A 16,927-nucleotide genomic window follows, 5' to 3' on the forward strand; every position below is an offset into this window, starting at 1 on the left:
CTGCTCATGGACACACTGCCATCAAATCCCAAAACAAAAGCAAGATGGGAAACTGTGTTACAAACACCCATCCCAGACGAAGACTGGGATTACATACTACGACAGACTCAAAAAGTGGCAATTAACTCACGCCTTAAACAAATTCACTTCAATTTTCTGCACCAAACATATTACACCCCCAAAAAGAGAAACAGACATCACCCTGAGTCAAACGCATCATGCGACAGATGTGGTACACCTGACGCTGACTTTCTGCACCTGGCGTGGAGCTGCCTGACGGTGGCCAAAATCTGGTCAGATGTTCTTGGTGAAACCGAAGCAATAATCGGCGAAGAGATGGAGCACGTCCCATTGGTGGCGCTCCTAGGGTTGACGAAATCCTTATCATTGCCAGTTAGAAAACTAGCAAGCGTACAATTGGTACTGGCACGTAGAAGAACAGCCATGGCGTGGGGACGGGGTCCATCTCCTACACTAGCGTACCTGGAGGAAAGACATTCTCTATTGTCAAGAAACAGAAACAAAATTCATAAAGACACTGCCCCTCCACGCGAGGCTTCCGGACATTTGGGGCCCACCTCCTCTCCAACGCTGTTTCCACTGAGTCACCAGCTCAGTCGCCACAAACTGCACCCCAGTGGACTAAAACGCAATAGAAGCTCGTTGCACAATGGGACCGCCAGAGCGTAATGTACACGTCGGGGGGAGGAGGGGGTGGAGGGGGTGGGTGCGGGGACGGGGGGCAAAGGCGGCAAGTTTGCAGCCTACTGTTTGGGCGTATTTATATGCATGTTTCACCAAAATGCAAAAATAAAGTTTAAAAAAAAAACACAGGGGAGAGTGGACTTGATATACATTTTGGGTGTGCCCAGTAATACAGTAGTTTTGGGGGGATGTAGCGGGGAGGGTAGCATTGTGTGTTATCCAATCCAGATGCAGTCATGGCCCCCAGAGTACTGTTTATTGGGACTGTTCCCTGGGGGTGAGAGACAAAAGGCTCACTTGACCAAAATGAAGGACCTGGTTTATTAGCGAAATGCAGAATTGCCATGGCGTGGAAGCCTGGTGGGCGGATCTAAGGCGATGGTCACTAGCGGAGTCTGCTGCATGGTATAAAGTGCTTAAGACGGGCACGCATTAAGGCAATGAGGGAATCGAGGCGTAGAACGCCCTGGTACAGAATATGTTCAGCCGGGTGAAGATGAAACTTAGAGGTGGTATATGTTCCTGGGGGGAAGTTGATGCAGGAGCGGGGAGGTACTGACGCGATGGGTGACATGCATACTGGTGGGCAGGAACTGTTGTGGGAGGCGGTTGATCTGCCAGAAAACTGAAACAGAGGAGGAACGACTACCCCCCTGGGAAATGGCCTAAATTGATATATGCCTGTATCACTGGAATGGCTTGGTGTAGCTTGTCTGTATTTGCTTGTTTGTTGAATAAAATAAAAACATGTTAAAAAAAAACACACAAATAAATCCTGTGGTGGGGACATAGCCGTCTTACCTTGTCTTCACGACTTTGTCCCCCAGCACCACTTGGAGTGATTTGAGGCTGCAGAGAGAGGAGTGTCTCAAACAAGGTGCGGGCCTCTGTGATCTCACTGGCAATGTCTGCATTAGGGTGCTGGCCAAAGGTCTCTGGGTGGTCCATGTTGGGGAGCAGAGCAATGTACTCTTTGTAGCTGGTGAGGTTTCCGTCCTTAGGGATATAGTAAGTATCCAGTATGGAGAGCCTAAAGAAAAGGAATAAAGTGAGGTGTACAAAAGGACAGTTAATGCTTGTTGCCAGTATGCTTTTGTACACTGGTGCCATAGATGATTAAATGTTAATGAAAACAAACCCACACCCAACAACATTACAGGAAATTACTGTAATTCCTCAAGATGGTAAAACATGTTAAGTTACTATTAGTTGCAATTAGCAAACAGTAGTAGAATCCTGGAGACATGGTTTGGATGGGGTGAGCAGCCAATGAACACCCTCATATTGTGTTTGGCATATGTGAAAGAAGGCGAGGGAGGGTATAACTTGGGACAAATGGTTCATAACATGATTCTGACGGCCAGATCTTGTTTGGCTATAGTGTGTAATTCTGCACTCCAGGAAGGAAGGGCACATCAAAGTCTAAGACATTGTTAACGTATGGAAAGACTGACACACTTAAATATGTGAATCTCCTGGAAACATTGAAATGGGTTGGTCACCCTTCCCGAGAAGTATTCTGAATACATAAGAACAAAAGAAGGTAATGTATACATTGGTATCCAAGTCTGTAAGTCACAATGAGAACGATATATGGGGGAGACAGGGAAGAGAATTTGGTGGTTTATTTGGGGGACATTTTTTAATCTCTCTCTTTCTCTTCTCATACATGTGCATGTTGTAGGTATATGAGTAAAAGGGGGATGGGGATTTTACATTTTACATTTTGGCATTGCAAGATCTAAACAACTAGATTGTGGCCTTTGAAGTTCCAGGCCCGGCCTCACATATATGAGGTTTGTATAGGAAGCCTATAACAGGGGAAAAAAACAGGTTGGGCTGTGTTGTATGTAGAACTTCATACTCAAAAGTTCTTGGTTTGAACACATTTACATAAAATCTGATAACAAAAAGAAAATGTTATTGTCCCTACAAATAATTTTTCATGCTACCTACCAGAGGTGCTGAAGACCCCTGGTGGTTCTCATGCGACTTGTAGTGCTGATGTATTTAGACTATAAATTGCTATGACAAGGAAACAAATTGTAAACCAAGATTTTCTTATTGACCTCTTACATTGTCCAACTCTCTTCCAGTAGCCATACGTCTCAGCCCATCCCTTTTATTCTTTAGGAACGACACATTTTTTTTTTATTTTCTGTGATAGAAAATGTATTTTTAAGATAGCTTGGCATTATGTTTTCATATTATTGCATAAGGAATGTTGTTTGGTGCTTTGGTAACCTTTGGTTAGGTTTGCTCCTATAAAACTGTAAAAATAAAGGTTGGGTGTCCAATGGATCTCGTGTCATGGCAAAATGGGAATCTATATGACCTCTAAACTGACCTCATTCTCAATCTGACCTAGGGAATGAGAAAGATGCATAAGGCCCCAAGGCCCAACAATCAGGGAAATTCATACGCAGGAATGTCCGTCGTAGGATGTGTAAGGAAGGCATGATATCACATGTATGACACTGACACAAGAGGTATGAGTTTCAAAACCTTTATTAAATTCTTGGGGTTTGAAAAAACTCCTACTTTGCCCTATAGCTATGATGGGAGTAGTCTCTACCATCAAATAATAAAGAAAACACAATCCTAGTCAGTCTATGTCAAATCAAAATGGCCTATACTTAAATAAAACCTAATGCTGCCCTATCTCTTATACAAAAAGTGTGTAAAGGGAAATGTGCATGCAAAGGAAAGTCAGCGTTATAACATAAAGGATCAGGATGGCTGAGTCAGCTCTCCTCCCCATGTTGGACAGCATCCCCTGTAAGAAGGCCACTGTAGACTGGATGGCCCTAATATTCCATTTCCGCCACCCAATCTCCCTTTTCCTCCGCCAGATCAAGGCCCCCCCCCCATTACCCAACTATTTCGAAACCAGGAGACAGGCTTACCGAAGGTAGCTATACCTTCGACTGTATACAACATCTCTAAAAGACACCTCAATGAACAAGAGATAAGAGTGCTTGAAAAAGGTTTCTCCTTTGCCCCTATGAAGAACCCCACTAAAATGGAGGTTGAAATAGAGCTACGTAGTTTGTTTCGTAAAATACGGCTGCAGGACTTTTCTGGCAACTGTGTCTCTTCTGACGCCAGTGATGATCTCCATCCACCATTTAAATGCAAATCTACATTTACACCGACCCTCCAAATGGTTTCTGACGAAACAGCGATTTTTGAAAAGACAGTCTTAAGGGATTTCAATTATATTTACAATACATCTAATGAAATTAGACAAGGACCCTGTTTCAACTTTAGCAAACAAGAATGGGCCAGTCTTCAAGACCTTAAGTCCGACCCTGCTATCGTGATTAAACAAGCGGATAAGGGGGGAGGGGTGGTAGTTTGGATTCTGATCAGTATGACAATGAAGTTATGCGCCAGCTTAACAACCCAGCATTTTATTGCAAACTCAGGGAGATCCCACTGACAGTATAAGAAATCAAATTATGGCAGTTGCTTCATGTGCACGGGACGCGGGAGCTATTAATGATAAGGCATTTTTGTTTCTTACAATCAAAGGGACAAGGACCTCTCTCATATATAAAATCCCCAAAATACATAAAGATCCATTGAACCCACCGGGACGCCCCATTGTGTCCCTCTGTAGCTCAATATTGGAACCTATCGGGCAATTCCTAGATTTATTCCTAAAACCTTTGGCAGCATCCACTGAGACATACCTTTCTGATACTACTGATGCCATCATTCACTTAGAGGGTTTACCTTTTGATTTCAACACAGATATTTTACTGACCCTTGATGTGGAATCGTTGTATTCCAATATACCCCACCTCGAATCTCTGCAGGTTATGAAAGATTTCCTTGATCAACGACCTGGGGTTCATCAGGTTCCCAGTGAAGTGATAATAGACCTACTGGAAATAGCCCTATCACAGAATTATTTCCGCTTTAAGTCCACTTATTACTTACAAGTTAAGGGCACGGCAATGGGGGCTGCGCGTGCCCCCAATTACGCCACCCTTTACATGTGGAATTTTGAAAAAAAAAACATCTTGTCCAATACTAATCCCTTCAGATCCACTATCAAAATCTATAAGCGATACATTGATGACATTATCATCATATGGGATAAATCCAAAGGTGATCATTTGTCGTTCCTCACATGGATTAACACCATGGACATTAATCTCAAATTCACTATGTCGGCCAGTAATTCGTCTTTACCATTTTTGAACCTTCTTATTGAAGATGGCGACAGGCATATTATAGTGGATTTGTATCGAAAATAAACTGATCGTAACACTATTTTGAGGTTTGATCACTTTCACCCTCAATCGTTATGTGAAAGCATCCCCTACGGCCAGTTTCTTAGGGCTAGGCGTAATTGTTCTAGAGTTGAGGACTACAAGACACAGGCTGACATTATTCAAGATAGACTCCAGCAACGAGGATATCCTTCACACTTACTTAGAAAGTCTCGTAAAATGGCTAAATTTCAACACCGTGATATTCTTTTGGATAAGCCCGTTCGCGAAAACTTCACTAAAGAATGGATAGTTTGTGCCATTACATTTAATACATACCATCATAAAATAAAGAAAATTATTACAAAACATTGGCACTTGCTCCAAATGAATAATCCCGACCCTTTGAGCCCTTTATATGCCTTCAAAAAAGAAAAGAATTTGAAAAATTGGCTGACTAAAGCAGATAGAGCAACAATTGTTACTAAACACAATATACTTTCGAGTTTATGGGGTGCCAAAACCAGTATGCGTCATTTTCCATGTGGTTTTTGCAATCAATGCGCATATACCACTGCCTGTACCTCTGTCATGATTAATGGAAAAAACTGGTATCTTAAACATCACACCACGTGTAATACCAAAAACTTTATTTATGTAATATTTTGCCCATGTGCCAAAACATACATTGGGAAAACATCTAGGCCCATCAAATTGAGGATTGGTGAGCACAAATCCAAAATTAGGACTAAATCCATCACAGCCCCTTTGGTTACACATTTTGTGGAGAATAACCATAATTGTAACAATTTAAAATGGTGTGTTCTGTAAAAAGTCTTGGGAGTTGACTCCAATAATATATCATCTAGATTGGCTTAGAGGGATCAATGGTGGATGTATGACACCAACAGCTATGATCTAGGGCTTAATCGCCAAGAAGAATGGCTCCAGTGTGTGCCTCAAGCCTATTTTCTATCTCAATTAGGGCCTGGCAGATTTTCTTACTTGCTCTGTATTTATTATGATTTACTTATTTAATCATTTCAGACATTTCTTAATAGTTTGCTCTAAAATTTATTATATCATTTTCAATATAATTATTCTTGGTTTCAATTAGCCTTTTTCTTTGTTTGATTCCCTCTATTGATTTCTTTTATTGTTATTTAATTTATCAGGGCATTGATTGATTTATTCACTCCCCACGGCCAATGTATGTTGCATTCTATTTATTTTCTGAAGGTCCGGTATTGGTCATTAGTCCTTTTTCAGTTTCAATATACCGCCGACTATGTGACCAGTCCCATTTCCTTTTCTACACTCTCGTGTTTACAAGAGTGTTCTGTGGCTACGGCGTTAGTCTGATTGATAACACGGAATATGAATGCACACGAATAATCAGGCTCGTGTATGCGGACACCTGTGGTCGGTGCCACAACGTGGGAACTTTTCCATCATTATTTTGCTTCAGCAAAGCAGTAAGCTTATTTGACCATTTCTCCCTCTAGTACGCTACTTTGAATTGCTACTGACGATCGCAGCATTTCAGAGGAACATTCAGAAAAAGTGCCATTATAATTCATACAGATGCCGCAATCCTTTAGTCTGTCAGGCCACGTTTGATTGAAACCAAGTGAGCTTTATATATGTTTGGCCCATTGTGAGCCTACTGTTGATGGAAAATAAGTGAACTGTATATTTGGCTCATTTTACGTTTTAAAGCCGGAACTTTGCAATATCAACAATTCTCTTTCTATGGAAATTCCAACTGCAGAAGCATTGCCAACTACACTATCTTGGCTATATTGTGATATTATTCAGTATTTTAATCCACCTATGCACACAATGACTGGGTGTCACCATCCACCTTTGGGTTTTGGCTATATGACATCCAAGAGAACTGACCGTGATTCAGTGTTCATGAGTCTATTCTAATGTTCCTATATCTTTTCGAGCTGCTGCAATAGTTATTTATTTCTTCGCAATTTTTTGTCCTTACAATTTCATTCATACATACCTATTATCATTGTGTTTCTTTTTCATTGGCCCATATTAAAGGGCTGTTTCTTACTTCACTTCATTGAAGTTCACCTGTCTTTTGGACATAACACAGTTCAACACCAGAGGTGTATAAACTTCAGTGAGGTTAGTACTTTTGTAGAAGCGCAGCTCTGTGTATGTCTTGGGTTAGTATTTGTTGTGCAATAGTGTTGAAAGTTGGGATAACTTAGATATATCTCCAACACCACTTTTTGTCTCCTCAGATGCAATTTGGTTACCATCTTCTTACCTGTTGGGTTGCGTGAACAAAGCTTTGGTTCTCTGCGCCTCTTGTGGAATAATACAGGTGAACATGTGATGTTTAATATTGATAGTCCAATATTTTGAATTCTAATTAAATGTATGGTCTGCTTGAGGTTCAGTCAGTTTTGATTCTAATGTTTATTTTTTGTTCTTTTTTTCCCCATTATATTTGTTTGTATTTTAAATCTTTTTATTTGGGTGGATGCTCCTATCAGACTTGAGATCTGCAATCAAGCTTGGACTATTACAGCGATTCAACTATGGGACCCACTGGGCTAATTGAAAATTGTGTTCAAATCTTCATACCAGTGTGTCTCCATTGTTATTTTTACTTAATAGTGCGCCCTGATGAAGGCCACCATCAGTTCTATTGATTGAACTAGACAATATCTTGTCGCCGAAACTGTATTTTTGAAGATACTATATTATTCTGTATCTATAGTAGGCACATAGCACTTTTTGCATTACGCACTTTTTGTGACAGCATTTCCATCATAACTTAATGAAATTATTTACAACACAGATGGCTATGCATCACTTTAAGTAGCAATAGATAGGTTGCTTTTAGATTTAATTCCTAGCCTTTTTTCTCAACATTTTTGATACAATTATTTTGCAATGTTATAGAATTTAATGAATTTTAAGGATGTTGTGTGAATGTATTATGGATTTTTATGCTATTATGCTTTTGATTAATATTAAAATATGAAGTTATAACTGCTTATCCGACTGAGCCTCTCCTCTCTCCACATTGATTCGAATCAATTAGTACGTGAATATTTTTCGTACTTACCCATGTGACCTTTGCCTTTGTATATCACTCTAGACTGGATGACACACACTTGCTCAGGTTATCAAAATTAAGGCAATTCAAAATGTGGATCGAAGCCACTTGGCCTTCCACATTTAAGTCACTTAAGTTCACAAAAATGTTCTGTCACGATTCAACAAAATTCACGTATGTCTCCCTCTGTCGGGCTCGGATCTCACAATCACAGCACTTGCAGGGGTTTCCTTTCCCAAGTTTTATTCACATTCAACAAAAGCACCTTCTAGGTCTACCTCAGTCGGGCTCGAACCTTTCACTGATGTCGAAGACTTTCAAATGTGCAAGGCTTTCCACAAACCTCTGCAGGACCACTTCGACTTCCACTTCAACTCTTCCTTATATTTGCCCCAGTGTCTCTTGGTCTAGGTAGTTCAAAAACTTCAAAGAAGTCTTTCTATTAAAGCAATCACCTGTTAACTTCCTGTTTCGTTGGGGTTAATCTTGACTATCGCGTATTTCAAAGTTCATCCACTTTGTTGTTTTATATGGGCGGTTTCCTTTCACCGGACCACTCTGCTACTCTGTACCACTGGCTTCACAGTTACTGCTGACTATATAGTTCACTATAGGTTTGCTTTCTTTCGCGTCTCATCAGCACATGCGCATCCTTCAATTGTGAGATACACTGTTGCGGCTTCAACCTTTTCTCAACACAAACCTTTCATGACCATCCCATCAGAGTGTGAGAATATAAAAAATGATTTTGTGTAATTTGGGGTTCCTAAAACCGGGGCTGTAGGTATTGCCTCCTTCAGCTCATGGAATGCATCTGTCATTTCCCTGGTCCACCCTAGCTGTTTCCTTCCCCTTTGTGCTTCTTTAAGGGCCGTGAGTAGTGGACACGTGTAAGTACTGTAATCAAAGACCCATGCTCTACAATAGTTACATAGGCTGAGGAACTGCTGTAGCTCCCGTACCGTTTTTGGTTGAGGTGTGTCAAGTATTGCCTGTGCTCTCTTTGGTGCTATATGCCTGCTGCTTTGAGATATCAGCTGACCTATGTATAATACCTCCTTCTGCCAATATTGTAATTTTGCCTTGTCCACCTTGTACCCTTTTTCTGCTAATACAGTGAGCATGTATACTGAGTCCTTCCGGCACTATTTCTCTGTTGTGCTGCAGATGAGAATGTCACCTATGTACTGTAGAATCACGCTTTCTGTTTGGATGTTGCCTAAATCCATCTGAATCACTCTGTTAAAGATGGATAGCGATTCACAATACCCCTGTGTTAATCTGGTGTGTTTCCATTTTTTATTGCGGTACATGAAGCTGGTCAAATCCTGTGAATCTGGGTGCAAGGGTATTGAGAAAAAGGCGTTTTTGAGATTGATTACAGTGAAACATGTAGCCTTGGCGGGATGCCACAGAGTATCGTGGCAGGGTTAGCCGCTACAGAGTATTCTGCCTCTACAATGTGGTTAAGGAGTCGTAAATCTTGGATAAAACGCCACAACCCCCAATTTGTCTTGCAGACGGGGTACACAGCAGTGATAAATGGGGATTCTGATGGCACTAGGATGCCTCTATCAATGAGGGCACTGATTGTCTCATAAATACCCTCATCTGCTTCTTTGGTCAGCGGGTATTGTCTTACTCTTGGCAGAATTGCTCCTTGTTTCAGCTTGATTTTCATTCCCCCTATGCTCTTTATGCACCCTACGTCATAGGTCCATAGTGTGTTGGGTGCCTTCGCTAAATCTTCCTCGCAGAAGAGAGGTGGTGCTGGAGGGGTGCTTCTAGCGCCATTGCCATTTATTGAGCCACGTCTCTGTATGTTATGCGCAACCACACGTATACACTCATTCCCAGCATCGTCTCGCTCTCTCCTTACTTTTGTGAGAAGAGTTCCTCATTAGACACTTGAGTTGACACCCCTCCATGCATTACCTTCGTCATCTAGGGCGTGTACTGCAACCCAATCCTCCCTTGCCACAATTCCTTGCATGTCAATTGATACGAATGCTCCCTCCTTCTCGTCTGCTGGTGTCTCTGGCCTAAAGAGGTACTCACCTGGCCTTCTCCAAATCTTTCCAGCTATTCCTGGTAACCAGGCAAGTGCCATGTCTGTTCCGTATTGGAACATTTCGGGGTCATCTGGCTCACCCCTCTGCACACTATTCGCACAATAAGTCTGGAGTATTTGCCTAGCCGTGAGCACGTGAATGCCTGGTGTGGAGCATATGATGTCTTTGTCTGTGAAGGATATTGTCATGTTTAGTCTGATCATTATGTCGCGTCCCAATATGTTTACAGGTGCTTGCTTAGAGTAAAGTAGAGGTAAAGATAAGTTGTGATCTCCTATAGATAAGGAGATGTTATCAGTAAAGGGAACCACTTCTCGAGCCTCAGAGAATCCTTGAGTGTTCATGGCATCGCCTAACAATGTGTATTTTCCCTCCCGTATGCATGACCTAGTCGCCCAAGTGTCAACAAGAAAGGAAAAAGTTTTGTCACCTATCACCACCTTCATGCGAGGTTCCTCCGCAGGGTTAGGTGTTACTGATAAGATGGGACACAACAAGTTCATCGGTGGGCTGTCCTATTGTGGGTACAGTGATTGTCCATTTCCCGTGTAAGGGTTATGTCCTACTATTGTCACCCCTCCCATTCTCATTTTTGGTAACACTGCTGTTGTGTCCATGGGTTGTGATGAGTTGTCCTGTAGTTGAGTCAGTTGTTGTGCTGTTTGTAGCTGTTGGGGTAATGGTGCAGCCATTTGTTGTGGTTGTTGTGGTGCTTGTGGCATTGGCGTTTGTTGTATGACTGGCATTGTTTGGTGTTGCATATGTGGCTGATGTATGTTTTGCTGTGGCGTATTTTGTGGTTGTCCCGTCTGCTGAGTATCTTGCGTATAGTATCCATTCTGTCCGACCTGGTAATTCTGCTGCCCTTGCACGCCCCACCCTTGTTGCATTTCTCTACTTCTGCATGTGCAGGAAATGTGACCTAGCTGCCTGCATGCCCAGCACTGGGGTGGTTCCCGTGCTTGCCATGGGAACCCTCCTCCTCCCTCACCCTGTCCCGGTTGACCTTGCTGTGGGTATCCCCGGAACCCCCCTCCTGGGTGGTGTGATTGTGGTCCAAAGCCCCGTCCTCTGTTGAACCCTCCTCTTACCCTATAGTTGTTTTGATACTTGCCTAGTCCCATGTACCCTCCTCCTATTTGTGGTGTGTATTGCTTTATTGTATTGTACTGCTGCTGTGGTTGGGGTTGTGATACCGTCGTCTGGGCTTGTGGGGTTGGGCTCGTTATAAGTGCCCCTTCTAGGGCGTATTTTGATTTCACCCTTTTGCTTCATCTTTTCTTGCCACAGCCTGCAAGGGTGTACTATTGTGAGTTGTATTTCTGACCATGCCTTTGCTTCCATCCCTAGCAATTCTTTCAGCTGTCTCTGCACCGGCCCCGGTAACCCTTGTATCAAGATGTGGTAGAAGATAGCAACTGTCTTATCCCATGGCTCACTAGTCTCGAGGCACCAAAGCTCTTGGATCTCTTGAATGTAACTAACGGGGTCCTCATTGTCCCACATTTTGCGTGACGTAATTACTCCTATATCTGATGTGTCAGGGTACTGTGTCCTCAGCGCCTGCCATACGGCATGTCTACAATTTGCAAATGGGAATCCGTCATGTGTTGTGTTTTAGGTAGTCACTCCCAGGAACCCCGCCCTTTTCCAAATGTCATCCGCTGCGTCACCCAATATGAAGATCAGCAAGCTCTTGCTGCCACCCACCGCCAGACTGTGTCCTGCCGTCAAGTTCTCCATTTCATATATCCATTTACCCCCTCTCCCACTTCAGGATGGCAACGTTAATGTTTTCCTTTTTGTGTGCTTCCAGGGTACATACTGTGGTTGTGTCCCTCCCCTTTCCAATAGGGGCATCTGTGAGTATGCAGCCCTCTCTTCATGTGTGCGCCTATGTTGTCGTATCTGGGTAGGCCACCTCTCATCTTCCACGTCTGCCCCTATATGTCTGTCATGTCTATAGTGGGTAGCCGATGTGGGAAGTCCTGTGTCCCAGCGTGCCCATCCCGCGGGCAAGAGTGCCCTCTGTTGTTTATTATTGCTGCCCCATCTCTCCTATGCCCTTGAAGATCTCGGAGCCTGCTAGTGTAGGGTGTTTGTGGGGCTATCCCTGCTATTGCGTCCTCAGTTATGGTGTCAGTGTGTTGCCCCCCTCCCATCTCATCATGTGTTCTACACTCCCATAACATTCCTGTGCCTTTTCGTGTTATGTAAAGCTTCTTTGACCCCTCTCGTTCTACATCACTATGTTTGCCGTCTCCATCTGCCTCTTCCTCATAGCTACAGAATCCGTCCGAAAATTTCAATTTGTGTGGAAGTGGATAGCGTACGGTTACTGTCTCAAGATCAATGTTCGTGAAGCCACATGTGTCCTCCTCTCCCTTTCCCCCTAAGCCTGGGACATTGCTTCCCTTCATATGCACCTTAGACGTACTTGCGCCAGCCACTGTGCACCCGTTAGGCACCCGTTCATTCCATTCTCCTCCCCGGTGCTCCTCACCCTGTCTGTTCCTGTCCAGCTCCTCCCTCACCGCTTCGCTCACCCTTTGGAGTGCCCTCTCGTCTTCACCTCTCTGGTTCCGTGCTCTCTCTACCCTCACCAATTTTAACTCCTTCAATCTACCCTCCGCATACTTCCGTGTTTGGTCTAAGAATATCTTCCGCATCCAGAATGCCATTTCCCTTTCGGCCTCGTCATCGCCATTCTCTCCTATTCCTGTTCTCCTCGTTTCCGTCTGCACATTGCTCCTTTCACCTATTGTATTCCTCTCTATTACCTCTCTCTGCTCCTTTTCCAACAATGCCAAATGCTCCTTTCTCTCCTGTCCCTTTAGCTCTCGCTGTCGTACTAACACATTCCTTTGCTACTTTAGTTCCGCTATTTTTGCTTCTAATTTCACTTCCTCGTCTTCCCGCAATTGCCCTTCCCTTACTACGTGCGTTGACCTTCCTCTACATCCCTGTCCCAGCTCCAACTCCCCTATGGCCTTAGTTGCACTTTCGGCCTCTCCAGTAGTGACCCCTTGTAGCTTCAAGAGCACCTGTGCCGCTACCCATTCGTCTGAGCCTATTCCTGCAAATTCGTTCTTTGCTTGACGCAGCCTTCCTCGTCGAGGGCGGGACTTTCGGCTTCTGCCCTCGTCTCTTCTTGCAGGGCGTTAGGGGCGTGCACCTTTGGGGCGTATGGGGTGGTTTGTATGTGGGGTTTGAGTAACCTTCTGCTGCTGTCAATTCTCGAGGATCCTTAATTTCTCTTAATTCTCGCACCGGGTAAAGGCCCTGCTCCTCCTTCTCCTCCACCATGTTGTCAGAGGCAACGCTGAGAGGTGCGAGAGGTGGAGCGCAGGAGTCCCCAGCCCCCTACTTTTGCCCCCAACATGCTCATCATCCATGGCCGGTCCTCCTGAAACATACGCCACAGCTCAAATATCTTCATACAGTTAGCTAATTTCCTCCCTTTGTATGTGTTCTGTAGATGGGTCAGTAGTGATTGCAACATGTCTTTGGAAGAACCGCTGTTAGGTGGCCATGGTACGGCTACCTATCCGTCAGTACTTTTTGTCCATTGTACGCTATACTTCACTATTCTATCCTTATAAGTGGCCAGTGTTTTACAAAGGTGTTGGATGGTAGTCACTAGCGTCCCAGACCCGCTTTACGATGTCCCTCCCGCTCTTCTGTGATACAACATAGTTGGTTGGAATGTTACCTGACCTCTAATTGAGGATTTCAACTCTCTGCTGTCAGAACAGGGATAAAACGCTTTGTGGATTATACAGTTCAGTTTTGCTGTTGGTTATCTGAGTGCCTCTGCAGCCCCACACCTTGCGCAACATACTCTTGTACTGCCCTGCCTCCACCAGGGCTGCCGCTGTTCAGCCCACCCCCTCAATCAAGCGCGGGTGCCTTCCACGCACTGCCACTCGTTCACCTGTCTAGCGATCTCAGCATCGGGCTGCTATGGACCTCTCGCCCGTTGATAACACAGTGTCCTAAGCAATGGCATATGGGTGACGTCACCAAGCTAAGAGTTCACAAAAGAAAACAATGTGCGCGCTCGCAAAACAACAATCCCCCCCTTATTCAACCCCACATTGATAACCCACAATCCCACAGCTGTCTTCCCACCTCCCCGGAGTGGAGTATACTTCGTTAATTCGTTTCGTGATTAGACTGCAACCGTTGCGTCGCCTGACGTGTGAAATGCTTCTCACCAATGAAACTTAACCAGCTAATGCACTTTCCACAATCTAAGATAGCTCCAGCTAACTTTTACCAGGAATCCGACATCTATTCACCAAACTAAAACATTCAACTCATAGGAAAACCAGACACCTACACGTACGTTCACTGTTCAGACCTGACGGCGTAACAGCCATTGGTTGATTCAGGAGCCTGTTGCCCCACAACCGGAATGCTCACTAAACACTGAAAAGAGACTACCTCTGCTCCAATCCATACAACTAAACACATATTGAACAATACCTCGGTGCCAAAAGTTATAACAAGTTTACATTACCCTCGTCACATTTACACCCCCCACCCACACAATATTTGGTTGCTGGTTGTGCGGACCACACTTACTTTTAGTTCCACGTCTGCCAGCACTGCTCGGTCGCTGACTCCCCCCTCTCAGGTCGTCTTGCTTCCTCTGGACTGCGTTGGACAACTCGCCAACCGCATGCAGGATGATTTTTGAAATCAGCTCCCGATGACCAATCTTCGGTTGCGCAGTACGGTTCTCTCGCAATTCCCGCGAGGGTCCTGCAGTCCTCCAAGGTCCAACGGCAGAGGGGCCAGCACCTGGCCGAGCTGACGTCACAAACGATCTCGCTGGGACCTCCAATTTATTAGGGTTATTTCTGGGGCCGGCAGAGCCGTACCTAGGGCTCGCGGACCTGCAGCTCACGGAAGGCTCTAACTCCTTCCCTTGTCCCAATGAAGTTAAGGTCCACACAAAAGGCAAGAATTGCTGTGGTTTATTACATGACACATGCAGGGGTCATATACATGGAGTCAGGTCCAGGCACATCTCGTTGCATTCTGGCTCGCAGGCCAGTTTTGTATACAATTGATGTCACAATCTTCGTCACTCAGCGGGCTCCCTTACCGAACCTAACACCACACAGGATTGGCTCCCTGAGTGGTAGGTCCAGTATAGGAACATATGGAGCAAACTGTTAGTGGATACTACTATGCCAGGTGGTTTACTTGGATCATCCCTAAAAATGGTTACTCTGAAAATGTTACATTGGGTAAGTCCTGTGATTGGTCGGTATCCCCTGGCATCTGCCCCTAGACCCCAAGGCCCTGATTGGTCAGACCACGGGCTCCCAAGCCTCGGACAAACTCTGTTCCCAGCCCGCAAGCCATCTGTTTGCTGTATATGTATACTATGTGTCAGCGAGGTGCAACTATGTGTCTTGTGCTATACAATGGTGTGCACGGCTAATGTCATGAGAGCGTTCAATTCCCATCGTAAAAAGGTAGCAAGGATGTTGCCAACCGCTGTCTGGTCGTGGCATGGCTGCTCTTTCACAGCCTTTGAGCCTTGGTCCACTGACAGCTCGGGCGAGTCACGTGGCTGGAGACCACTCTCGCGGCCTCAATTGGTTTGAATTAGCTTGTATCTTGCAGGGAATATTCTTTGCTGCAGCCGGTGTCACCTTGGCTCTCTGTGTGGAATGTTGTTCGCAACATTGTGGCCTTGGCTGCCGTTGCACTTGCCATGGCTATTCTGCTAGCACAGCATCTTGCGGCTTGAGATTTCTGTAAGACGATCCTGGCTTGCAGGATTTTCCTAGGGCCTAATCTGGCTCTGAATATGTAGTCAATATGGTCCATAGGTTAAGACGTGTCATGGTCGGTCAGGTGGGAGTTCCATGTCTCTTCTTGTGAATATCCTCTCCCCAATCCCCAAGGACCCTCCACACAGCTGATCCTCCCTCGCATCTACACCCCGAGGGTGAGGTTCCGAAAGCAATGGTCTTTCCCAGGCCATCTAAGAAGAGGATTCAAGGGGGCGCGGGGTAGGTGTGAGGATACCATCAGGTTTTTCACATACGATTAATACATGAAAATGTTATTAATTGATATTAAATTTGACATGTGATTTTCAGTTTGCAAATAATTAATAATGCATACACCCATCCTGTTGAAGGATTTTTATATTTCCTTGATGAAAGTTCAAGGATAGTACATTATATATTTATATATAGTGAAGTCTGTTTTAGTGCCGCATGAGACTAATCCAATGTTTAAACAAATAACCATGTTTTCAAAAAATTGAAAAAAGAACAAAGGGCGAGAATGAGTGAGCCAAAGAAACTGTTTTATCTTACCTTGTCTTATCACCAGTGACATCCTTTTAACTGCTGTCTTTAGCATATGCCATTCAGAAAAGTGGAGAGACCATAGCAGAATTTCTATTCCGCTTCCTGATCCCGGTTATTCCACAGAGAAACATTTCCTTTTTGAGCCTAGCACGACCAGCTTCTGTGTTTGCCAACAAACGTAGATAGATGACTTCAAATGGTAGGAGCAAAGATACAAACAATAGTCTAAAGTCCTAGTCCCCATTAGAGATAGATTTTTTTTTTAAATGTAAAAGGTGTTACAAGGACCATTAACACAAAAAGATGTCCACAATCCTGTGATGGCCTGTTACAATCTGCAAAGGCACTACATATTTCTATTATTTTAAAAGTGTTGATGGAAATCAGCAGCTTAAACACTAGACCACATATGAGCCCAGTAAAAAGGAACTTGCAGATCATTTTATCTCCGTGTCATCTTTCTCAAATTTTTCTACTTTCTTTCTTGTGCCAGAGTTGTTGTGTAAC

General features: G+C 44.1%; 1 protein-coding gene across 1 annotated transcript in view; it reads right to left on the minus strand.

Annotated features, from left to right (window-relative positions):
• DNAH2 (dynein axonemal heavy chain 2) overlaps positions 1-16,927 on the minus strand; it is a 3,498,763-nt gene that overhangs the window by 204,580 nt on the left and 3,277,256 nt on the right. The window contains exon 82 of the mRNA XM_069646273.1: positions 1,507-1,735. Within this exon, the coding sequence (XP_069502374.1) occupies positions 1,507-1,735 (229 nt within the window). The remainder of the gene's footprint in view (positions 1-1,506; positions 1,736-16,927) is intronic.

Source organism: Ambystoma mexicanum, chromosome 1p (genome assembly GCF_040938575.1).
Source record: "Ambystoma mexicanum isolate Mex_15411 chromosome 1p, UKY_AmexF1_1, whole genome shotgun sequence".
NCBI lineage: Eukaryota > Metazoa > Chordata > Amphibia > Caudata > Ambystomatidae > Ambystoma > Ambystoma mexicanum.